At 41.9% G+C, this 26,590-nt stretch overlaps 1 protein-coding gene and 1 pseudogene across 1 annotated transcript in view; both read left to right on the top strand.

The window, feature by feature from the left end:
• Positions 1–26,363, top strand: part of ZMPSTE24 (zinc metallopeptidase STE24) — a 41,329-nt gene extending 14,966 nt beyond the window's left edge. The window contains exons 5-10 of the mRNA XM_049774816.1: positions 251–403; positions 3,425–3,566; positions 8,684–8,868; positions 15,380–15,484; positions 18,046–18,189; positions 24,692–26,363. Of these exons, the coding sequence (XP_049630773.1) occupies positions 251–403; positions 3,425–3,566; positions 8,684–8,868; positions 15,380–15,484; positions 18,046–18,189; positions 24,692–24,916 (954 nt within the window). The 3' untranslated portion in view covers positions 24,917–26,363. The remainder of the gene's footprint in view (positions 1–250; positions 404–3,424; positions 3,567–8,683; positions 8,869–15,379; positions 15,485–18,045; positions 18,190–24,691) is intronic.
• Positions 6,775–6,887, top strand: LOC126013057 (uncharacterized; annotated as a pseudogene).
• Positions 26,364–26,590: the final 227 nt, after the last annotated feature.

The raw sequence follows: 26,590 nt of genomic DNA, 5'->3' as shown, positions 1-26,590 counted from the left end.
AGAATAATTTGCTATTTTAGAGCATGAATTAATTGAGAGAAGGAACTGCAGATATGGTAAAGATCATAAAGTCTTGGTCATAAGCTCTACTAGCACTAATGTCTAGTTAAAATCTTCAGCCATTAACATTTAACTGAGTTTATAATATAAATTTCAAGATAAATTGCTTGAATAATGTCATTTGTATTTAGTTACTCACTATTTTAAAAGCATTGTTTCAGTTTCTTGTGATGATTTCTTTTATTTTCAGACACTGGGATTCTTCATGAAAGACGCAGTCAAGAAATTTGTTGTAACCCAGTGTATTTTATTGCCTGTGTCTTCACTTTTACTGTACATTATTAAAATCGGTGGTGACTATTTTTTTATTTATGCTTGGCTGTTCACATTAGTAGTTTCTCTGGTGAGTAAAACCTATGTCTTAATTTTCTTTTGCAAAAGAACCTTGGGAAGATTCTTGTACTTACTCTTTTCTTCATTGGCACCTGAAGTGTTCATGTAAATTCTTGGTTTCTGCTTTTGAATGCAGAAAGAGATGAGCATAGATTTTCTTTTCCTAATACTAATTCTTTTAGTTACCAGAAATAAGTTATTGGTTACTAATCTTGTAGTTGGGGGCCAGAAGTGTTAAGGGGATCCTCCTAATTCTAAGGGGGAATTATGTTGTGTGGGACTGTGTTCCAGCTCTTTGAGCCATCTCTATTTGTTATTTTTAATAGGCCAATGGTCAGGCAGATTTAGACTACATTCTGTAGGTTGTCACCAGAATGAATTAGTTTAGGGTTTTTTTGTTTGTTTGTTTTTGGTTTTGGGGCCACACCCGGTGGTGCTTAGGGGTTACTTATGGCTCTGTGCTCAAAAATTGCTCCTGGCAGGTCTGGGGAACTATATGGAATGCTGGAATCAATCAAACACAGGTCTGTCCTGGGTCAGAGGCATGCAAGGCAAATTCCTTACCACTGTGCTATCTCTCTAGCCTCAGTTTAGTTATTTATTTTTTTTTTCAGTTTAGTTATTTTTGTTGTTGTTGCACTTAGTATTGGTGCTTGGAGGTCACCAGAATTACACCCTGAGTCCTCTGTTGCTAAGAATCAAACCCAGGGTGCACACATGCTGGGCATATGATCTGCTGCTTGAGCCACATCTCTGATCCTTTCATTTCGAGAATGTAATGCCTTTTGACAATCCTGAAAGTTATGATTGCTTTGAAGAAAGATTAAAAAAAAAAAAAGTTTCATTCTCCTAGACCTCTCCTAATGCCCCATGTCATAACAGGTTGTGGCCCTGAATAATTGCCTGGTCCTAGCACACTGACACAGTGCAAAAAAAGAAAGATAAAAATAAAACTATTTTGGGGCCAAAGTGATAGCACAACGGTAGGGCATTTGCCTTGCACACGGCCAACCCAGGATGGACCCGGTTCAATTCTCGGCTTTCTATATGGTCCTCCGAGCCTGCTAGGAGAGACTTCTGATTGGAGAGCCAGGAGTAAGCGCTGCAGTGTGTGACCCCAAAACAACAACAAAAAAAAACCAGTTTCTTCTGCCTTTCTCCTGTTTTTCCCTTTCTCCTCCCTTCCCTGCTCCCTTTCTCCCCTCCTCTCCCCAGCACATTCCTTCTCTCTTCTTTGTCTCCCTTCCTTTTCTTCTAACACCCATCTCCTCTCTCTTTTTTTTTTTTTTTTGGTTTTTGGGTCACACCCAGCAGCACTCAGGGGCTACTCTTGGCTTTAAGCTCAGAAATTGCTCCTGGCAGGCTCAGGGGACCATATGGGATGCCGGGATTCAAACCACCATTCTTCTGCATGCAAGGCAAACACCCTACCTCCATGTAATCTCTCTGGCCCCATCCATCCTCTCTTAACACAAACTTTTTTCTTTTTTTGTTTTGTTTTTGTTTGTTTTTTGTTTTTGTTTTGGTTTTTGGACTACACCCGGCAGTGCTCAGGGGTTACTCCTGGCTGTCTGCTCAGAAATAGCTCCTGGCAGGCACGGGGGACCATATGGGACACCGGGATTCAAACCAACCACCTTTGGTCCTGGATCGGCTGCTTGCAAGGCAAACACCACTGTGCTATCTCTCCGGGCCCTTTTGTTTTGTTTTTGGACGATACCGGTAAGGCTTTTGCCTTGCACACAGCCAACTCAGGACAGACCAGGTTCAATTCCCAGCTGCCAGGTGTGGCCCCCAAACAAAAATTAAACAAAAAGAAATTACTCATGGCGGGCTTGGGAGACCATCTGGGATGCCAGGAATTGTAATGTGCAAGGCAAACACCCTACCCACTATGCTATTACTCTAGCCCCAGCACACACATTTTCTTTTCCTTTTATTTATTTATTTTTGTTTATATTTATTTATTTATTTATTTATTTTTGGTTTTTGGGTCACACCCGATGACGGTCAGGGCTTACTTCTGGCTATGTGCTCAGAAGTCGCTCCTGGCTTGGGGGACCACATGGGACGCCAGGGGATCTAACCTCAGCCCGTCCTAGGCTAGCGCTGGCAAGGCAGACACCTTACCTCTAGCGCCACCGAGCCGGCCCCTTTTCCTTTTATTTTTCTCTTATTCTAAACTATAACCATGTATACAGTACAATAGAAGTAGTCTATTCACAGTCCCTAGAAAATACCATTTGTTAGTTCTTTCCAATCTGCTCACCCTTTTCCCATTTGATTCCCATTGATAGAAATACTTGTGATTATTTTAGTAGATGTTAAGTCTAACATCATGATGATGACGACATTCCCAGACATTCCCAGCGGTGCTCACCGGTTACTCCTGCCTGACTCAGAAATCACTGAGTAATGAGTGAGAAATCACTGGCAGTCTCTGGGGACCATATTGATTGTTGGGTATTAAGCCCATGTCTGCTGCGTGCAAGGCAGATGCCCTCCCTTCTGTGCTATCCTGGCCCCAACCATCATGATTACTTTTAAGTGACAGAATTGCATGCTAGGATGGGCTTGTCTCTTCAAGATAGTTTTGCATGAATCATTTTACTTTTTCATTCTTACTATCATTTTTTATTTAATTCATCAAACAGATAATGTTTGGTACTGTCTGGTACTATTTGGAACAGGGAATCTCACATCAAATAAGATCATAATCCCTGATCTTGGGCTGGGATCACATAATTGCCTTAATAGAAATAAATCTGTATAACGGGGCCGGGCGGTGGCGCTGGAGGTAAGGTGCCTGCCTTGCCTGCGCTAGCCTAGGATGGACCGCGGTTCGATCCCCCGGCGTCCCATATGGTCCCCCAAGAAGCCAGGAGCAACTTCTGAGCGCATAGCCAGGAGTAACCCCTGAGCGTCACAGGGTGTGGCCCAAAAACCAAAAAAAAAAAAAAAAAAATCTGTATAACAAGTAGCTTTTCTTTAAAGGACATTTTCACAGTTTGTTGTGACACTTATTTTTCAGGTGCTTGTCACAATTTATGCTGATTACATTGCTCCTTTATTTGACAAATTCACACCTCTGCCTGAGGGAAAGCTTAAACAGGAAATTGAAATAATGGCGAAAAGCATTGACTTTCCTTTGACCAAAGTGTATGTTGTTGAAGGTAAGACTTATCTGAGAGTAAGAAGGCTTTTTGCAAATTCTGTTTGAATACTGTATTCTTAATTCTTTTTTGTTATTGTTCGAGTCTAGTTGAGTACTTTGTTCTTTTTGTTTATTTGTTTGGTTTTGAGCCACACCAGACAGCACTGGGGTTACCCTATGCCCAGAAATCACCCCTGGCAGGCTCAGGAGATCATGGGATGCCCGCAATAGGTCTGTCATGAGTTGGCCTAGTTGCAGTGGTGGGCAACCTTTTTTTTCAACTGAGCCAAATCTCGCCAAAACCACGATTGAAATTTATTTTGAGAGCCACACAGGGCGTGCACTTTCAGAGGCTAGGAGCAGAGTCCTGACTCCTGGAGCGGCTGCCCAGCACACAGAAGAGCCATATTAAAAAGTGGAAAGAGCGCATCTGGCTCGCGAGCCGCAGCTTGCTGACCACTGGCCTAGTGCTAGGCAAATGTCCTGCTGCTGTGCTATCTCTCTGACCCAGAGTATTTTATTTTAATGTTTAATGAGAGAACTAATTAAGTATTTGGTGGTTTTTGTTTTGTCTGTTTTGCTTTTTGGGCCACACCCAGTGATGCTTAGGGGTTACTCCTGGCTCTGCACTCAGAAATTGCTCCTGGCTTGGGGACCATATGGGATGCCAGGGGATTGAACCGCGTTTGTGCAAGGCAAATGCCCTACCGCTTGCACCACCACTCTGGCCCCTGGTAGGTTTATTTCAACATTATATAGGAATTAATGACAGACTGACCTGTGATAAAATTAGTGATCTTTTAGCCAAATCCTGAATATGCCATATAGGAATTAATGACATAGAGCAATGATAAAATTGGTGATGTTATAGCAAAATCCTACTCTTGCCTACATCTAGACTTGGCTAGCTTAAAGTATTTTTAAACTTTTGGTCAAATCTTTTATTACTCTCGCTTACATCATGTCTTTTAGAATGAATTATTAACTTATGCTACATGTCTGGCTCCTTTAGATAATAAATTTGGAGACTCTTCCATAGTCAATTTCTTTTAGCTCCAGCTCCACTAAGTCATTTTAGTTAAAAGAAAAAGACATGATACACAAATAAGTCTGGCTGTCTTTTACTAAGTATAAAAATAATTTGGATCCAGTCTGCATGCCACGTTTTGCTCATATCCCTTCTCCATTTAAAATTCACCAGTGAGGGACTGGAGTGATAGCAGAGCAGTAGGCCATTTGTCTTGCACACATTCTGGGTCAGACCCAGGTTTGATCCCTGGCATCCCATATGGTCTCCTGAACCTGCCAGGAGCAACCCCTGAGCACTGCTGGGTGTGGCACAGAAACTAAAATAAAAATAGAAATAAAATTCATCAGTGAGAAGCAGATTATAAGAAAAATAGAAATCAAGTGGCAATTATAGGGTTTAAAGAAAATAGAAATTGTCACAGTTAAAAAAAGTAAGTACAGTGTAAACTTCTCAGACATTGACTTTGAGGCTCTACAGTACAACTAATAAGTCACTCTTTCTATAGGGGAATAATAGATGTATAAGCCAATGCATATACATTTTTCGCCTCAGAGTTACTATTCTTTTAAGTATTATGAAACTGTATCTGTAGTAATTTATAGTATGGTTTTTTTTTGGGGGGGGGGGCACAACTACCTGTGCTCAGTCCTTAGGTGGCTTAGGGACCACTCCTCTTAGGGATTAAACCCTGGTCAACTGTATCCTCTACTCTCTGGACTGTCACTCCAGCTCCCCTCTAAGGACCTTTTACCTATGAGGCAATTTACTTTGCTGGGTTTGGGGGTTTTTGTTTTGTTTTGTTTAGGTTTGGTTTTTGGGTCACACCCGGCAGCGCTCAGGGGTTACTTCTGGCTCTATGCTCAGAAATCATTCCTGGCAGGCTCGGGGATGCCGGAATTTGAACCGATGACCTTCTGCATGAAAGGCAAATGCCTTACCTCCATGCTGTCTCTCCGGACCCCGGGTTTTGGTTTTTGGGCCACACCGGGCAGTGCTCAGGGGTTACTCCTGGCTCTGCATTCAGAAATCGCTCCTGGCAGGCTCGGGGGACCATTTGGGATACTGGGAATAGAACCCAGGTCTATCCTGGTTGGCCACATGCCAGGCAAATGCCCTACCACTATACTGTTTCTCCGGCCCCAACTTGCTGTTTTTAAGTTGTAATCAGGCAGCATGAAAACATGGTCGTTGATGATACAGCCATGGTGCTATGTGAAATTAGGTAAAATATTGAAGACTTTATAGAGGGTTGTAATATAAGCTGGATCTTTGTGAAAAATTTAAAGATTTTAATTTTAAAATTAAAGATTTAAGTTGAGAGTAGCAATCTAGAGGTCAGATTTTGTAAATACAGATATATACATTTATATATTTATTGATATATCTTTATATATCTACATATCTACCTACTTATCTATCTAAAATCCAGTTCTGTGTAACAAGACACATTATGGACTGGCATAGTACAGTGAAAGGCCAGGATTCTTTCTCCAAAAATCCCAAATAAGGGATTGGAAAGATAGTGCCGCACATAGGTGCTTGCCTTGCACTCTGTCAACCAAAACACAGGTTCAATCCCCAGTATACTATATGCTCCCATGAGTACCATCAGGAGTAATCCCTGAGTGCTAAACCAGGAGTAATCCCTAAGCATTGTGGTGGGATGGCCCCCAAACAAACAAAAATCTCAGGTACCGCTGTGCAGAAAGTTTAAGTAAGATTAAAGTAACTATGAATAAGTAAATCCTTCAGATCATCAGGGGGAATGAGTCTGAGCAAATAAATATAAGGTTAACCCTAAAGGAAGGAGCTTTCTTGCTGGAAACCAGTGTGAGGACCTCTAGAGCTTTGTTTCTTCAAGAAGTAGAACAAGAGGGGCCTGAGAGATAGCATGGAGGTAGAACATTTGCCTTGCATGCAGTAGGACGGTGGTTTGAATCCCAGCATCCCATGTGGTCCCCTGAGCCTGCCAGGAGCAATTTCTGAGAGTAGAGCCAGGAGTAACCCTTGAGTGCTGCTGGGTGCAAACACAACCCCCCCCCCCAAAAAAAGGAAGTAGAACAAGGGCCAGAAAGCACAGTGGCAGGACATTTGCCTTGCACGTGACTGTATATTGTAGAAAATTTAACAAATAAAAAAGTGAAGTATAAATTAAAAACTACTGATACAGCTACTGATATTAAAATTTTAGTTTTTTGTGCTCGCTTCGGCAGCACATATACTATACTAAAATTGGAACGATACAGAGAAGATTAGCATGGCCCCTGCGCAAGGATGACATGCCAAATATATGAAGCGTTCCATATTTTTAAAAAAATTTAGTTTTTTCTGTTTCTTTGAAAATGTGGTTTTTTTTTTTTTTTTTTTTTTTTTTTTTTTTTTTTTTGTTTTTGGGGCCACACCCAGTAACGCTCAGGGGTTACTCCTGGCTATGTGCTCAGAAGTTGCTCCTGGCTTGGGGGACCATATGGGACGCCGGGGGATCGAACCGCGGTCCGTCCAAGGTTAGCGCAGGCAAGGCAGGCACCTTACCTTTAGCGCCACCGCCCGGCCCGAAAATGTGGTTTTTTTGGGAATTATTTTGGGTTACCGTATATACGCGAGTATAAGCTGGGTTTTTAGGCACAAAAATTTTGTGCCCAAAAATCTGAATTTGGCTTATACTTGGGTCATACAGGTTATTTGATTCGGTGCAATGCACGTAGTTTCTTCTGCCCTCTGCTGGAGGGGGCGGTGCTTCAGCTCAGTCCACAAGTCGTGGCTGAGCTGAAGAGGTAGGCAGCTGAACCAAACTGGATGCCACTGAACTATTTAACCCACAATATTCTGCGCTTTGTCTTCTGCTGTCTTATGACCGACAGCAGGGATGATGATATCTGCGAACTCAGTGATGATGACAGTGTCAGTGCTGATACTCTCACATCAGATAGAGCTGAAGCTCTGTTTGGACATACAGATAATGAGGAGGAGGAATCCAGTTTTGAAGCATATTAACCTTTGTGAGTTAGCTTGATTACCTGTTAAGCTATGATTTCTGCATTTTATTTAAAGTTTTAAAGTTATTCTTGCTATTTTACAATTTTTCTTTAGCAATAAATATTGAAAACATTTAACCTACTGATTCCTCAATTATTGTAATTGTTTGGGGTATATATTTTTATTTTTGAAATTTACCAGTGGCTGCTGCATTTTTCACCTCGGCTTATACTCGAGTCTCCAAGTTGTCCCAGTTTGGGGAGTAAAATTAGGGGGGGTCAGCTTGTACTCGAGTATATAGGTATTTGGCCACACCCACACCTGGCCCTGCTCAGTGCTTATTCCTAGTTCTTCACTCAGATATCACTCCTGGCAGTGCTCAGAGGGTCCTCTGGGATGCCGGACATTGAACCTGTTTTGGCTGTGTGTAAGGCAAAGTGCTTTACCTGCTGTACTATTACTCCAGCTTGAACTCTTTAAACTTTATTTTTATTTATTGATTGATTGGTTCTTGGGCCACACCCAGCGGCACCCAGGGTCCCTCCCGGTTTGGCCACATGCAAGGCAAATGCACTACCACGGTGCTGTCTTTCTGGCCCCTAGTGTAATTATTTTAAAGGCCATGAAAAAGAAAATTATAAGGGGGGACAAAAACCCATGTTAATACCCAGTGTTAAACACTTACGTTACTGTTTCTTAATAAATTTCTGTTTGAGCTTTTCTATTACCATGTACTTTTTTATTACCATAATATAACCTTATATATATGAGGTTTTATATCCCTTGCAATATATTGTTGAATTTTTTTGTGTGTGAAAATTATTCAAAAGTATTGGTTTTGGATTGTTTAGAATTACATTTCATAACTTTATTATGATAGTCATTCCTCTCTTGTTGGATATCTAGCTTTTACTCCTTATTGCTATAAAGCTACAATGAGCCTAAAGATTTGTTGGCAAGCTGCAGGCAAACACATTCTCAGCTATTAGTGGTGATTTTTGTTAAGATAATTTTCTTCAGATTTTAAACACTTTGTTATTCTCCTTTGCAGCAGTGAAATTTCTGGAAGTATCTCCAAGGACCCTAAACTTTTTAATTATTTTCCATGCTTGAATTGTCTTTTTTTTTAGGATCTAAGCGCTCTTCCCACAGCAATGCTTATTTTTATGGCTTCTTCAAGAACAAACGAATAGTTTTGTTTGACACTCTACTAGAAGAGTACTCGGTACTAAACAAAGACATCAAGGAGGAGTTGGCTGTGGAGCCTCACAATGATGGAGATGGGGACAGTGAAGAAATTAAAGCTAAAGTTAAAGTGAGTTTTTTTTTCCTCAGAGATGCTGACAAAGTTTTACAAAGGGTTCCTGTGACAACTAAAAATAACAGCAGTTTCTCTACTATAGTGAGTTGAACTCGGAGGCTGAACACCAGGCAACCTTGACAGTATTTGGTTTTTGGGCCACACCTGTGGCGCTCAGGGATTACTCCTGGTTCTGCACTCAGAAATTGCTCCTGGCAGGCTCGGGGGACCATATGGAAGGATACCGGGAATTGAACCGGGTCCATCCTGGATCAGCCACGTGCAAGGCAAACACCCTACTGCTGTGCTATCTCTCTGGTCCAGTGCTGGTGTTTGGGAGAGTATGTCCCTTTGGATACGTGAGTTTATCACTCCAGACATGTTCCAATATGCAACCATTTTGTGGGGGGTCACACGCAGCAGCACTTAGGGGTTACTCCTGGCTCTACTCTCAGAAATCACTCCTGGCAGGCTCGGGGGACCATATGAGATGCCGGGATTCGAACCACCATCCTTCTGCATGCAAGACAAACGCCCTGTCTCCATGCTATTTCTCTGGCCCCACCATACAAGATTTTACAGAAATGTATATCAAGATGAGAAGCATAATGTAGGAAAAAAATTTTAAGATTGTTAGTTAGCTTTAAGTAGGAGCTTCATATATATTCCTGACATGTCTATGAGCAGAGAATTCTCACAGGATAGAGATGAACATCTCATTTTCATTGATGTATAGTCATTATAGGCTTTGCAATTGAGGACTTAGATTTGATCCCAGTTCTGCCATTTAGCAGTTTTGTGTACTTGGGTACATTATGTGATTTGGTCTGTTTTCTTTAGCTTAACACTTTTTATGAAAATGAATAGTCTTTGATCCTATGCTTAGCACTGAAAATAAAAAAATAGAGAAAAACTTTGCTCTCAAGGAGCTTGTGGCCTGTGAGTCATCCAATCTCAGTACAATATAACTTCACTATTGGAATATTATATATGGGATGTTTCTTTACTATGACCTGAGAGTATATGACTTCAGAATTCTTTCTTGACTGATGTCAGGTAATGCTAACTAGAAGGTACCAACACTGAATGAGCACACGAGGGACAAAGATGAGATTGAGTCAATTTCAAATTGAATTAGAAGCAGTCTTTAGTGAAGTCCTGTGAAGTGATGAGTGAAGGGATGTGCCTCTTTTCTGCTGGTGTACAGAGATAGTTTGGGATCAGTATAACTCTGGATGAGTAAGATAATTCTGAAAACTTTGATTTCTTAACTGGCAAATTTTTCTACTCACACTACTGACAATTTTTTAAATTTTGTTTGTTTGTTTGTTTATGGGCCACACCCAGTGATGCTGAGTGGTTTCTCCTGGCTATGCGCTCAAAAATCACTCCTGGCTTGGGGGACTATATGGGACGCCGTACTGCTTGCATCACTGCTCCGGCCCCACTACTGACATTTTGAATCAGTTTTTTACTGGGTGAGGCTGTCTTATGTATGCATCATAAAGTTTTATGATCTTTGTAATGATCTTCGTTTTAGGGCCACACCCAGTGGTACTTGGAACTTACTCTTGGTTCTGTGCACAAGGATCACTTCTAATGAATGGTTTTGAAGGAACCATATGCAGTGCTTGGGATCAAACCAGCGGGCCCCTTAACCTCTACTATCAATTCTCAGTATCATCTAAAGTTCCCTGATCACTGCTAGAGTGTTGAGTGTTAGGTGTTAGATAGAGCTGTGAGATCAAAGGGTTAGTGCAGTAGTTTTTAATGCTGGGGGCCCAGAATTAGTCCCAGCCAGTGTGATTCTCTGAGCACCATCCCTAGCAACACCAGATCACTCTGCCAGGGTAGCCCCTAAGAACCCCTAAGTATGACCTAGAAAACAGAATAGAAGATTGGAGTCCTTTGAAGTATGAACTGAGTTTGAGTTCTTTTGCTGGCTTCTTGAAAAGCTTGCTTTACTTTGCTGATGATGACAAATGCTACTTAGTGTTTGTTTATAAATTATATGACAAAGGTATATTAGATATAATCCTGCTCTAGAGAAACTAGAGTGATAAATGTTATTAGTAGCTGCAATAGTATGGCTTTGGAAAGTAAACTAATGCAGATTCTAACAGGTTTTGTAATTATTTTTTTTTTTTTTTTTTTTGGTTTTTGGGCCACACCCTGTGACGCTCAGGGGTTACTCCTGGCTATGCGCTCAGAAGTTGCTCCTGGCTTCCTGGGGGACCATATGGGACGCCGGGGGATCGAACCGCGGTCCGTCCTAGGCTAGCGCAGGCAAGGCAGGCACCTTACCTCCAGCGCCACCGCCCGGCCCCCAGGTTTTGTAATTATTTTGGGACCATACTTGTCAATGCTCAGGGCTTTACTCTTAGCTTTGTACTTAGGGATCATCTTGGTGGTACTCAGGTTACTATGTAAGGCCAAGAATAGAACCAGGTCAGCTGTATGCAAGGCATCCTCCTATACTATCTCTCTGGCTCAAATATAAAGAAATTTACTTAAAAGCTTAAAAACTGGGGAGAGGGCCAGACTCCCTGATGCTAAGAGTTAATCCAGGCTCTGTACTCAGGAATTACTCCTTGTGGTTCTTGGGGCATCAAATGTGGGTTGGCTCCATGCAAGGCAAATGCCTTACCTGCTGTATTATTACTTTGACCACTAAAACAAAATTTTAAGATTTTTTTTTGCACGCCCCCCCTCCACATATACATTGTTTCATTACCCACAGTTTAAGAAGCTGGGGTCTTGGGGAGTATTGCAATAATGTATGTGCTTTGCAAGCTGCTGACCATGACTTGGTTCCCCATACTCCAGAAGATCTCCAAAGCACCACCAGGAATGATCCTTGAGCACTGCTGAGTATGATCTCTCCCCCAAAATAAAAGGCAAATTGGTATAAAGAAAGTTATTAGGGGCCGGAGAGGTGGCACTAGAGGTAAGGTGTCTGCCTTGCAAGCACTAGTGTAGCACAGACCACAGTTCGACCCCCCGGCGTCCCATATGGTCTCCCAAGCCAGGAGCGACTTCTGAGTGCATAGCTAGGAGTAACCCCTGAGCGTTACCAGGTGTGGCCCAAAAACCAAAAAAAAAAAAAAAAAAAAAAGGGAAGTTATTAGGTAATGAAAGAACTTGTGTGGCAGAATTTAGGGAACTGATTATTCAGCATCTGCTATTGCACACCTACTGTGAACAACAAGAATGCAAATGGCTGATATAGATAAGATAAAGTTAAGGTGAAGTGTGTCCTTGCATGTAGAAGGACAATGGTTCTAATCCTGGCATCCCATATGGTTGTTTCCCCGCCCCCCCCCCAGTCTGCCAGGAGTGATTTCTGAGCCTAGATCCAGGAGTGGCTCCTGAGTGCTGCTGGGTGTGACCCAAAAACCAAAAAATAAAAAAAAGATGAAGTGTGTCCTTTACAGAAATTTAAAGAAGTCATCTAGAATCCCTCCACGTAGGTGTCTCTTCCAGCTCTTTCTGGCCAGAATTCTTGCAGTTTTCCATGGTGCTTACCAGAATCATCTTTACTCTCACATATTTGCCTGTGATATGATCAGAAATTGCTTACAGTACTTGGGATCACAAAGAGCAGAGCTGCCAGGCATAAGCAGTACAGTTGCCAGGATCATTTACATTTTCTTTTTTCTCCTGTTTAATTTTGGACGCTTTTCATGATCATAAGAATCTTGTCTTGGGCCCGGAGAGATAGCACAGCGGCGTTTGCCTTGCAAGCAGCCGATCCAGGACCAAAGGTGGTTGGTTCGAATCCCGGTGTCCCATATGGTCCCCCGTGCCTGCCAGGAGCTATTTCTTTTTTTTTTTTTTTTTTTTTTTTTTTTGGTTTTTGGGTCACACCTGGCAGTGCTCAGGGGTTATTCCTGGCTACAGGCTCAGAAATTGCTCCTGGCAGGCACAGGGGACCATATGGGGCCCCGGGATTCTAACCGATGACCTCCTGCATGAAAGGCAAACGCCTTACCTCCATGCTATCTCTCCGGCCCCGCCAGGAGCTGTTTCTGAGCAGACAGCCAGGAGTAACCCCTGAGCACTGCCGGGTGTGGCCCAAAAACCAAAAAAAAAAAAAAAAAAAAAGAATCTTGTCTTGGGGCCAGAGAGATTACATGGAGGTAAGGCATTTGCCTTGCATGCAGAAGGTCAGTGGTTCGAATCCTGGCATCCCATATGGTCCCCCGAGCCTGCCAGGAGGGGTTTCTGAGCATAGAGCCAGTAGTAACCCCTGAGTGCTGCCAGGTGTGACCCAAGCCCCCTCCCCCAATAAAAGTCAAAATAATATTCCAAAGTTACCCCAGATAGAACTCTCAACCACAGTCCTTGGAGAAAGCTGCCTTTCAGATGCTGGGTATCCCTCCCCAGAGATGCAGGTCACACAAAAGCAACAGTCAGGATTGGCTTCTTGGAAAGATCCAGGGAATACAGAAGGTGAAGGAGCAGTGGGCATAGCCTTTCAAGAAAGCTTCCGTTTAGAAACAGAAAGGAACCTTAGGCAGACTAGACTCTGGGCCACACATCTCCACAATTCCAAATGTACCCTGCTACCTGCTACCCCACAAAGAGGACAAAAACCTCAGTCCCCAGGGAGGAGTCAGCTCCTGCTGCCCCAGGTGAGTATAGAAATGTTGGAGCCGGTGAGGTGGCGCTAGAGGTAAGGTGTCTGCCTTGCAGGCGCTAGCCAAGGAAGGACCATGGTTCAATCCCCCAGCGTCCCATATGGTCCCCCCAAGCCAGGGGCAATTTCTGAGTGCTTAGCCAGGAGTAACCCCTGAGCATCACATGGGTGTGGTCCAGAAACCCCCCCCCCAAAAAAAAAAGAAAAAAATGTGACAGGTCCCCAAGTACCACTGGGTGGGAATTCTGACCTCTCTAATAGGATAGCCTTCCTGCTGTCTACCTGTAAGGTTTAATGAATGTTTTATTGCCTGAGAGGGGAAAGTATCCCCAAATAAGTCCAAGACCTTCTACATGCCAAGTATGTGATCATCCCTTTGAGCTATCTCCCTGGCCCCAAGTTTGTCTATTTCTTCTTGGTTACCCAATTTAGAGTATAACTTTAGTAGTATAAAATTCATGGTAGTCTTTGATGATCATTTGTATTTTTGTTGTAACTTCTTTTTCAGAAAATCTCAAGTTTTGTTTGTTTGTTTTTGTGGGTAACCACCTAACGGTGCTCAGGGGCTATTTCTGGCTCTGTGTTTCAAGGTTACTCCCAAAGTATTCATGGGAGCATGTGATGCTGGGGTTGAACTTGTTCCTCTTGCATGCACAGGATGCACACATTGAACTCTCTCTCATGAAATCTTGATTTTTGATGTATGGGGAAAGTGTTTGGTGGTGCTCAGGGCTTGCTTTTGATTCTACACTCAGAAGTCACTCCTGACAGTGCTTCAGGACAATGTGCAATGCAGAGGATCAAACCAGGACTAGCCACATGCAAAGCAGGAGCCTTACCTCCTATACTATTTCTCCAACCATACATCTTAATTTTTTAATGGTAGTTTATGATGTATTTGGGATAGGCATGGGGGACAAAAATGATAATGTAGTTGTTTGTAGAAAATTTGGAAATTTTGGGCCCAGAGAGATAGCACAGCGGCGTTTGCCTTGCAAGCAGCCGATCCAGGACCAAAGGTGGTTGGTTTGAATCCCGGTGTCCCCGATGGTCCCCCGTGCCTGCCAGGAGCTATTTCTGAGCAGACAGCCAGGAGTAACCCCTGAGCACCGCCGGGTGTGGCCCAAAAACCAAAAAAAAAAAAAAAAAAGGAAAGAAAAGAAAAGAAAATTTGGAAATTTTAAAGTATATAAAACAGTTAAGCATCACTATAATTCTACATGAAAAAAAAAACTGAAGTTAACACTTTGGTGATTTCTGTTCTACAGTTTTATATGATTTTTTTCATAATGTCATATTGTATTTTTCAGCTTTGTTTTGTTTTCTTTACCTAATACCATTTTCCCATGTTAAAGCATAATCTTTAAAAATATTTCTAATGGATGTATAACATGTTATTTGACAAAATTTGTAATGTGTTTATGATTGTAATGACTGTCACAATTGTCTGAAAGATTTGTTTTTTTCCAGTTCCCTCCAACCCCAATCTGAACTAGACTGCATGCTTCATGAAGAGTCAGTCTGTGTCTGTCTTGTTCACGATTCTACCTTCCTTGCAGTTAAATGAAAGAATGATTTTGTTTAAAAATTTTTTCATAATTAAGACTAATGTTTTTCTAAGTGGACAATACCAGCCGTGGGGTTCACTGTACCCATGTAGGGAGACAACTGAAGCCTCAGTTGAAATTGGGGTGCACTTTTCTGTTATTTAACTTAAGGTAGATTTTTAGGGCAGGTTTTCTCTTCTGAAAGGGGGCCAGTAACCAAAAAATTTTAGGAGCCTCAAACAAGATTGACAATAACACAGCTCTTAATAGGATAGAGGATAGAATGCCTGCTCTTTTTGAGGATCTTAATCATTATTTTTTATTCTGTTCTTTGATTTAGAATAAGAAACAGGGATGCAACAATGAAGAAGTACTTGCTGTGCTGGGTCATGAGTTGGGGCACTGGAAGTTGGGACACACAGTCAAAAATATCATTATTAGCCAGGTAAGTTTGAAGCAACGTTTACCTTTCAGTCAAAGTTGGTATAACAGTCACAGGGATTGTGAAACGAGTATGCTAAAACAGTTCGTGTGACTCCCTCACTTACTGTGTCATTTCAGTGGGTTTTTGAACCTCAGAACCACCCTTCACTTATTGAATAAAAACACCTCCTAGGCTTGGTGCAATGATGGAGTTAATGCATGTAATGATTAGTGCTTGGGATTCATGTAATTTTGTGCCTGGGATGTGCTATGTAGTGTATAAATGCTTATTATTATCATCTTTATCATACAACCTCCAGACTCAAATATGAGAGTCATGAAGATGAGAGAATTAAATCTTGATAAGTCGGATATTAAAATACTATTTTAAAAAAACAACGTGGGGTAGCACCGTAGTACAGTGGGTTGGGTATTTACTTTGCATGTCCCTGACCAAGTTTTGAACCCTGGCATCCCTTGTGGTCCTCAGAGCACTTCGAGGAGTAATTTCTGAGTATAGATCCAGGAGTAACCAGGTATAGCCTTAAACCAAAAACAAATAAAAACCCAACAATTTGTTGATGCCACTATATAGTACAGGGGTTAAGGCACTTGCCTTGCACATGACTGATCCCAGTTCTATTCCTGGTACCACATCTGATTTCCTAAGCAATGCCCAAAGTGATCACTGAATACACAGCCAGGAGTAAGCCCTGAGCACAGCTGGGTGTGACTCAAAAACACCAAATTCAGGGACTGACGAGGTAGCACAGTGAGTAGGGTATTTGCTTTGCACACGGCCAACCCAGGATCAATCTCCATTTCCTGGGCCTTCCAGAAGTGATTTCTGAGCACAGAGCCAGGAATAACATTTGAGCACCACCGGGTATGGCAAAAAAATAAGCAAAAAGAACAAAATTCTTTCTTAGGCTAGAGGTAGAGTGCTTGTCTTGCACATGGCTGACCCAGTGGTGCCAGATTAGGAGGGGGAGAGATGGGCACATTCTGAACTGGAGGTCAGCAAAGCATGTGTTCTGCCACTTGGGCTTCATCTAGTCTAAGCCAACAACTTTTTGTTTTGGTTTTACTTTCCCTCCTGTGCCAGGAATCAAACCCAGCTCTTATACATGCAGGGCATTCTCTTTTACTTCTGAGCCATAATGGCCTCCCCTTTCCCCACTTTTTTTGTTTGTTTAGGAGATTTTTTTTTTTTTAATCTTTTGGTTGGTTTTTATTTTCATTTTTGCAGACAACTTTTGTGAGGTTTTGGTTTTTGGTCACATTTGGTTGTGCCCAAGGCTTACTCCTGGCTATGTACAAAGGGATCACTCCTGACAGTGCTCTGGGGACCAGGTATGGTGCCACGGATCAAAGCTGTCATCCACATGCAAGGCAAATGCCCTTACTACTGTACTATCACTCCTGCCCCTGCTGGCTCTAATGAGTGGTTTGAAGCAATATGAGATATGTGACCTCCAAAATCCCATCTTCTAAGGGAAAAGAAAGATATTTGGGCTGGAGAGAGAGCTTGTTAGGCTGGAGCATCTGCTTTGCATGCAGAAGACCCAGGTTTAGTTGCTTGCTCTGCATGAAGGTTCCCCAAACACTGAACCAAGAGAAGCTTCTAAGCAACTTTGTGTGTCACCAAAATTTAAAATGTCAATAATTTTTTTAAAGAGTGGTATTTGTTTTCTAGTAACTTCTAATGGGTTTTATTTGGTGTAGAGGTATTTTTTGTTTTGTTTTCTTTTGTTTTCTTTTATTGTTAAAGATAGTTTCCTTGGATCTTTTTTACTCAGTTCTGATAGTCCTGGAGAGAAGTCAAGAAAAGCTTTTTTCTTTGGGCCTACATTAGGGTCTGGTATTACATCTATGTCCACTATTTATCTGATATGCCAGCCAAGCCAGCAGACACTCTCTTTACTTCTCTGCATTTTTGTACCACACCTGGCAGTGCTTAGGGCTTACTCCTGGTTCTGCAGTGATCACTCCTGGCAGGGCTCAGGAGTGTGGTGCCAAGATTGAACTCAGGTCTGCTGCATGTAAGGCAGTTGTCTTAGCTGGGTACTATCTTTCCAGCCTAGACCTTCACTTTTTACAGAGTGATAAGATTCTGACTCTTCCTGAACACTTTAAACCATGAGTTATAGCTTCACTTAAGCCTGTTCTTATAGTTTTTAGGTTTAGGTAAATTTTCCTCCCTAGAATAAAGAGCTGCAATTAGATTTGTACATACAACTAACTTTTTTTTCATGATCTCATTAACCAATTTTTTTTTTTTTAAATAAATTTTTTGGGGGGGGCCACACTCGATGATGCTCAGGGGTTACTCCTTGCTATGCGCTCAGAAATTGCTCCTGGCTTGGGGGACCTTATGAGAGACACTGGGGTATTGAATGCGGTCCATCCTAGTTTAGCATGTGCAAGGCAAATGCCCTACCACTTGCACCACTGCTCTCACCCCATCATTAGCTCAATTCTTAAAATAACGCTATGATGTACTATTCTGTACTTTTGATACTTGGGATCCCAGAGGAAAATCATCTTAGTAATAATTTGGAAATATTGTATCTGTTTTTCTAGATGAATTCTTTCCTGTGTTTTTTCTTGTTTGCTGTATTAATCGGTCGAAAGGAGCTTTTTGCTGCATTTGGTTTTTATGACAGTCAGCCAACTCTAATTGGTCTCTTGATCATCTTCCAGTTTATTTTTTCACCTTACAATGAGGTATTGTATATCTTTAATATATGTCTTACTCTTGCCTTGCCTGCTAATATATTTTACCTTGTCTGCTTCAAATCTAGAACTTAACAGGATAGTGAAAAAGGACGAAACCAGGGGTTTGGGCAAGGGTACAGGGGTTAAGACACAAGCATTGTACACCTAATTGGGTTCATTCCTGGTACCACCTGATCTCCCATACACCACCAGATGTAGCACTAGAGGACCCAGAGTACCACTGAGTGGCCCTGGCAGTCCCTGTCACCATAGGGTCCTAGTCTATTAGCCAAGTGTCTCTGGGAGTAGGCCCTAGGTCCACTTCGGAACCACTCGAGAGGCCTTCCCTTACTCACCATCTCAAAAACCAGAAAACTGTACTGTCTAATACAAGAAAGTAGCAGAAAATAGGCCCAAAATAAACAAATGCTTTGCATACCATTAAGGGAAAAAATTGTGGAAATAAAACTTCTGTAGTGAAACCTTGAAACTTGTGCCTCAGAGACTCAGTAGGTGGTGACTAACTTTTGGAATGCTTTCGGAATACTGAAGACCACGCGATCACCAGTGTTTGGGTGAAATCCCAGGGGAGTACGTGAGTAACTAATGAAATGGGGGTGCTGCATGACAGAGCTTTCTCTCTCTCTTTTTTTTTTTTTTTTTTTTTTTAGTTTTTGGGTCACACCCAGCAGCACTCAGAGATTACTCCTGGCTCTTCACTCAGAAATCGCTCCTGGCAGGCTCAGGGGACCTATGGGATGCCAGGATTTGAACCACCATTCTTCTGCATGCAAGGCAAATGCCTTACCTCCATGCTATCTCTCTGGCCCCAACAGTGCTTCCCTGATTAAACACTTCCACCACTTAAGGGTTTCACTTAAGGGTCATGCAGACTTTCTGAGTCAGAACTTGCGGATTACACTAAGTGAAATTATGTGTATTCATCGGGAGGCTTTGTATATAGCATAGGATTAGTGAGATGTGTAAACTAGCGAGTCTAATGATGGTAGCATGTCTGATATGGCTTTCAAATTATAATATGGAGATCTTGAAATATATTCATTCAAGAAGAATTTTTTCTTAGGATTGATTTGTAGGATTAAGATTTTGAAGATAGGGGCTGCAGTTATAGCACATCGGTAAGGTGTTTGCATGCGGTAAGGTATTTGCACGCGGCCGACTCAGGACAGACCCGGGTTCAATTCACAGCATCCCATATGGCCACCTGAGCCTGCCAAGAGTGACTTCTGAGCGCAGAGCCAGGAGTAATCCCTGAGTGCTGCTGGGTGTGGCCCAAAAACAAACAAAAATGTTTTGAAGATAATTTAGATGAATTGCATTTCTTCTTAGAAAGGGGCATTAGGGAAGAGAAATGAAAAGAAATAGATTATGTTTATGTAGTAATGGTCACACAAACTAAGCACATTTTCCAGAGAACTGAGATTTATTATCTTTAAATGCTCAATAAGTTGCTTATTGAAAATATTTATGAAATACCTTATCTAGTTTAAAACACCTTGGGGTCGGTGCAGTGGTGCAAGCAGTAGGTGTCTGATTTGTGTTTTCTTAATATAAATTAACGAGTCCTAGAGTTGGTTTGGAGATGGTGAGGCCCCTCTGGGCTCGACCCGACTCCCACAGCCCTTATGGTCTGGCAGGTCTGAAGGTTGCAGGGTGAGGGCGGAGAGATTCACAAAGCAGTCAGATGAAGTTCCAGGAGTCAGCCAGCTTTATTTTACAGTCCCTACCGCCATGTACACCTCCTCACACGACCTCTATACTAAGCCTTTTCCTAGCAGCTACTTCTCTACTCCTTCTGGCTCTCTCGGCCGATGTCTCCCTTTCAGCTGCTTTTCCCAGGCTGACTAACTCCCTTTGGTGATGTTACTGCTGCTGCTTCTTTGATGATGCTCAGTTGCTAATGCTGAATCTTATGCTGAATTGGTGATACTGAATCTGATGCTGAATCTCTAATGATGATGCCTCTCATACAGTTCTCTCTCTAACTCTCCTTCTTATCCCCTCTCTCTCCCCCCTGCAGACTTCTCTACTCGCCCATTCCAGGTGTGGGCAGTTCTGATCATTCAGGTGGGATAAATAAGTTGGGGGAGGGGATACCCACACCTTATAGGCGTAACCTAGGATGGACTGAGGTTCGATCCCCCAGCATCCCATATGGTCCTCAAGCCAGGAGCGATTTCTGAGCGCATAGCCAGGAGTAACCCCTGAGTGTCACTTGGTATGGCCAAAAATAAGTAAAAACAAAATAAGTAAATAAATAAAACTACTGCTCACTGCATTCTATTATAGAAGGGCAGAGATAATATAGGATTAAGGCTTTTGTCCTACACGTGGCTGATCCTGGTTCTATCCATAGCCACACGTGGGCTCCCCTGAGCACTACCAGGAATACCGCACTAGGTGTGGCCCAGCCTTCCTCCCCAAAGAGAAAGAGGTTACAGAATACCTTATAATGTTTACCTTGTCCTTCTGTTCTCCTTGAAGTTCTTAATGGTCAATCCTTTGGTATAACGTGTACCTTAGATACTTGGTAGATGATCTTCATCCAAAGTATATTAACTATAATTGGGGTAAGATCAGAAATTTTGCACACATACATATGTATGTATATACACACATTTATATGTGTGTGTATACACACACAAACACACTAAATGACCCCAGACTGCTCTGCTTCTTAAGTACTTGTACTATTATTTAATTTTCTTATCTCTTCACTGTCAGGCTGGTCGTTCTTGTTATCAGTGCGGCTACACACACACACTTGTACTATTATTTAATTTTCTTGTCTCTTCATTCACTGTCAGGCTGGTCATTCTTGCTATCAGGGCGGCTATACATTACAGTTATTCGTTCTTGTTATCAGTGTGGACACACACACACACACACACACACACACACACACACACGTTCTTGCTATCAGTGCGACTATACATTACAGTTATTGAGATGTTCTGCTTTGGGGCCGGAAAGATAGCATGGAGGGAAGGTGTTTGCCTTGCATGTAGAAGGACAGTGGTTCGAATCCCGGCGTCCCATATGGTCCCCCGAACCTGCCAGGAGCGATTTCTGAGCGTTGAGCCAGGAGTAACCCCTGAGCGCTGCTGGGTGTGATCCAAAAACCGAAAAAGAAAAAAAGATGTTCTGCTTCCTGGGGCCGAAGAGATAGCACAGCGGTAGGGCATTTGCTTTGCATGCGGCCGACCCGGGAGGGACCTGGTTCGATTCCTATTTCTGAGTGCAGACAGGAGTAACATCTGAGTGCCGCTGGGTATGTCCCCCCAAAAAATCAATAAATAAAGTTAAAAAAACAAAAAGTTGATTTTCTGCTTCCTTAAATCTGCGTTAGGCTGGAGATCAGATATACAGACCATGAGAGTGCAGTTTCTCTCTTCTGAGTTGGAAGGAAAGGCGTAGGGCCCAGTTAGCTGTGATCATGGAGCATCTGTTAGGAGGCTTTTTCCCCACTGGCTTGCTTGCCTACTTGAAGTGATTTCATTTAATCCTCCAAACTATTGCTGATTACAGAGCCAGGAATAAGCCCTGTGCACTGCTAGGTATGGCCCCCAAAACAGATAAAAACAAACTAGAGGGGGCTTAGGATGTGGCTCTGGTAGACTACATCACTTGTATGTGTGAGGCCCAGGTTTTGATTCCTATCATCACACAAACAAGCAGAACAAATATTTAACAAAAATCTGGGGCCAGAGCGATAGCACAGCAGGTAGGGCATTTGCCTTGAACACGGCTAACCTGGATTTGATCCTTGGCATCCTATATGGTCCCCGGAGCCTGCCAGAAGGAATTTCTGAGTGCAGAGCCAGGAGTAACCCCTGAGCACTTGCCAGGTGTGCCCCAAAATCCAAAGGAAAAAACATTAACAAAAATCTATGTTCACTACTGGTGCTTAAGAGGTTGTAATAAGGTATTTTCTGGGGTGGAGACATAGTACAAGCCTTAAGGTGTGGGAATAATCAGGTGCCATTCCTGCTCCTTATACACCTTGTTACTCATTGGTTGGAAACATCTTTGAATGTAGTACCTTGAATTAGTATTTAGACCACTTAGTCTCTACCTCCGGGTGTAGTCTGATTCTTCCTAATAAATACCCCGGATCTCAGGAAAACACTCTCGTGTGTTGGAACTCCTGAACCAATTTCACCCTCTTTAGTGTTTGTGGATTATTTCCTGTATCGGCGTTTGCTTCCAGATCTGCATCTCTCTAGTGTCCCGGCTTTGGAGCTTGAGAGGTCTGATTTAACATTAAGAAATTTACTAATCCAGGGCCCGGAGAGATAGCACAGCGGGTGCTTGCCTTGCAAGCAGCCGATCCAGAACCTAAGGTGGTTGGTTCAAATCCCGGTGTCCCATATGGTCCCCCGTGCCTGCCAGGAGCTATTTCTGAGCAGACAGCCAGGAGGAACCCCTGAGCAATGCCGGGTGTGGCCCAAAAACAAAAACAAAAAAAAAAAAAAAAAAGAGATTTACTAATCCAGGTTTGATCTTCAGCACTCATACTATTCCCCTAGCCACACCAGGAGTGATCCCTTAGCTTAACCTGATGTAGACCAACCCCAAACAAACAAGAAGATATTTGAAAGAAAATGGAAAATTTGATCAGTTAAGAAATGAATGCCAGTATAGAACCTGAAATGTATCAGCTTATATTTTCATTATGTATTAAAATGACTCTTGGCCCTTTGGATTCCTCTGTGGCAAAGTATTGAAGTGTGTGGTCTTGTTAATCAAGTATTGCAGGAGAGGCTTTAGGGGTTCCTTAAGTACTGCTTGGGTGCTCAAAAAGTCAAACCGAATCAAAAGGGGCCGGAGAGAGAGCATAGCGGTGCTTGCCTTGCAAGCAGCCAACCATGTACCTAAGGTGGTTGGTTCGAATCCCAGCGTCCCATATGGTCCCCCGTGCCTGCAAGGAGCTATTTCTGAGCAGATAAGCAGGAGTAACCCCTGAGCACTGCTGGGTGTGGCCCAAAAACCAAAACCAAAACAAAACAAAAAAAAACCTGAATCAAAAACAAAACAGTTTGCCTGATAACACTTAGCATCAGGAGAGAGGTGGAGGCAAGGAGGGAAAGAGAAAAAGACTATTCATTATTTAAATTCTAGCTTTGAACATATGGAAGGAGCTTCCCAGGCTTAATATGAAACTATTTTGGCTAGTAGTATTGAGGCATGAAAGAGAGTCCTTTGTTTTAATGATGAAGTATTTTTTAATAATATCTTTATTTACAATGATGAAGTATTTTAAGAGAAGAAATAGACATCCTTTCATTACCTCAATCTGCACAGACAGCGTACCCTGCATAGTTAGCACAAAGGAATCCCTTTTTCTTCATAATTTCTGTTTTCAAATGGAATTTGCTTTTTAGAGTGGTTATCTTTGGAAATATCAAGAATAAATGTCCATTTATTCTGGCAGTGGTGCTACAGCTCAGAATGCTCTTGAGAATTCCATTTTGATGTTGTCATTAGATTATAGCACATAAATTATCTTGACTTTAACTTGGACTCAGGATAGTAGTTAGTGCAGGCTTTTGAGCCATCAGGAAACTTCCTTACTTCTAACTATGTGACCTCAATAAAGTAGCATACTTCTCTGAACTTTACCTTCCATCTAAAAAACAATAGAGCAATTACTCTGATAAGGATGCTGTGGGTAGTGCATTGTCCTGGTATGAGCCTGGCCCAGGTTCTAATTTCAGCATCCCCTGTGTTCCCCAAGTACCTCCAGGACTAATCCCTGAGCATTCCTGGTGTGACCCCAAAACAGAAACAAAGGAAAATAAAAGATATTGTAGAAAGTTCAGGTATATTCTAAAATATTTGGGATTTGGGGAAATAAAACTAATATTCATGGAGATTGATTTTCAGTTGGTTTTCTTTTTTTTTTCTTTCTTTTTTTTTTTTTTTTGTGGCTTTTGGGTCACACCCGGCAGTGCTCAGGGGTTACTCCTGGCTCCATGCTCAGAAATTGCTCCTGGCAGGCACAGGGGACCATATGGGACGCCGGGATTCGAACCGATGACCTTCTGCATGAAAGGCAAACGCCTTACCTCCATGCTATCTCTCCGGCCCCTCAGTTGGTTTTCTTGTGAGGAAAGGCTCAGTTTATAATACTGCCTTCTCTCTCCATTTTTTTTTTTTTCGGTCACACCCAGCAGCGTTCAGGGGTCACTCCTGGCTCTACACTCAGAGATCCTTCCTGGCAGGCTCAGGGACCATATGGGATGCCGGGATACTAACCACCAATCTTCTGCATACCAGGCAAATGCCTTATCTCCATGCTATCTCTCCGGCCTTCTCTTAAGGTTCTTTATCTATTACTGAGCTTTTTTTCTGTTTTACCTGTTTCTCTAATCTAAGCCTGATTTCTTCTACAGTTTTAGCTCATGAAAACTTTCAGTTCAGTGAAAACTTTGTTCAGTGTGAACAAAGAAATAAGCAGTGGTTAACACCCCTTTCTTTACTTTTTCAGGTTCTTTCCTTTAGCCTAACAGTCTTGAGCCGCAGATTTGAGTTTCAAGCAGATGCGTTTGCCAAGAAACTTGGGAAGGCCAAAGACTTGTATTCTGCTTTAATCAAACTGAACAAAGACAATCTGGGATTCCCCGTTTCTGACTGGCTCTTTTCAATGTGGCATTATTCTCATCCTCCACTACTTGAGAGACTTCAAGCTTTGAAAACTTCTAAAGAAGAGTGACTTGCCCAGGGTCTGCAGCCGAAGACATTGGTATTATCTGTGTCCTGGCAGCATGTTCCGGCTCTTGATGTTTTTAAACTTTTTTTTTTTTAAAGAAAAATTAAGTACAGAAAAGTCCAGATTTAAATACATTTAATATCTCATTTCAAAAATGATTTTAATGATGCATTTCTTAAAGAAACATTAGATAAAATTTTGGGGCTTAATGTTTTTAAAGGCATAGTTTTATCTTTAACATCTGGTTTAGCATCAACTTGGAAAGTGTCTTGAGGAAGTACAAGACTTTTTGTTAATTCCACACTTGTATGGAGTCCATATATGAGGTGTTGGAGGGCATATATTTAAAAGTTTTGTGTCAGGATTGTGGCCCCAGGCCTTTGTACTCATACTCAGGATGAGACTTGTTTTCCTGTGCTGTCCTGGTGTAACTTGGCCAATCAGTGTTTTAAAGGACAGAATGGAATAATTTGCAAAGGCTAATATGATTTCAGTGGAAAACATTAGAAATAGACTATTTGTTTTACCAAATGCCTCAGTTTCCTATCTTGCCACACTGATGAAGGGCTCCTAAGAGTGCTTTCAAATGAGGGATTATGTGTAAGATATTTGAAATCTTTTGGGTTTGTTTCTGCTTTTAAAGAAAGTCTTAATTTCCTTTCCACTTCTGCATATGGTCCAGTAGGGACAGACTCATTTATTTTTCAAAACATTTAACTTTTTTTCACTCACTCCTTTATCCAGTATACTGCATTCTTTCCCTCACACAGAAATTGCCATCTTGAACGGGTTTTGCTATTTTAAAAGAGAAAGATATGAAAAGAAGTAACATTTTAAAAGGCATAAAGGTGAAATACTGATGATTCTCTTATGATATTACAGGGAAAATATAGTTTTCTATTTCTTGAAGGAGAGAAGAGTTTCCATTTTTATTTTTGTAATTTTCAGCAGTTAAATCATATGTAATATTTAATCAGGCTCGGGAGGTTTTGAAATGTATAGTTCTTGATATGCAGATTGTTTTATGCTGTCATGAAATGTCATGAAATGAATGTCATGAAATGTTTCTTTTGCCACTTTGAAACTGAGTGCTTGCTTCAAATCTTTGTCCACTTTCTGACACTTAATTTGTGCCTGAGGCTCTCGCCTGCTGGAATATTTATCTTCTGGGCACTGATTCCACAGTGGGATCAGCCATCACCCTCTATCTCTGGCAGAACTTCTGCTTTTTTGGTATTTGGGTGATGCCTTTACATGGAAATACAATAAAAATAAATGTGAACCTAGTATTGCATTATTTATTTTCTCAAGGCTAAAGAGGAGCAGTCTTATAATTTATCCAGCATCTTATCTGTGAATTCATGCTGTGATAACTGCCTTTTCTTCCTTCTGTGCCTTTAAATTCAAATTTCAGTTCTGCACAAATGAAACATTAAAAATTGCCAATGCAGACTGATATGTTTTGTCTTAATTTGCTGAAGTCCGTGTGATGTCACTGCTGCCTGAAATGCTGGTGTGTTACCTCAAGCCCTGTGGATGATGCTTGAGGAGAATAGAGAAAGCAGTCAATCAACCATGGCATGGCCATACCACATCCCTGTGCTCCTCTCCAGGACTGCAGATCCCAGAACTTCTTCCCAATCATTCCATGTCCATTTTCATAACCTCAGATTGTCT

The sequence above is a fragment of the Suncus etruscus genome, chromosome 6 (assembly GCF_024139225.1).
Source record: "Suncus etruscus isolate mSunEtr1 chromosome 6, mSunEtr1.pri.cur, whole genome shotgun sequence".
Lineage (NCBI taxonomy): Eukaryota > Metazoa > Chordata > Mammalia > Eulipotyphla > Soricidae > Suncus > Suncus etruscus.
The sequence above is the reverse complement of the archived record's forward strand: the minus strand, read 5'-3'. Positions and strand labels throughout refer to the sequence as shown.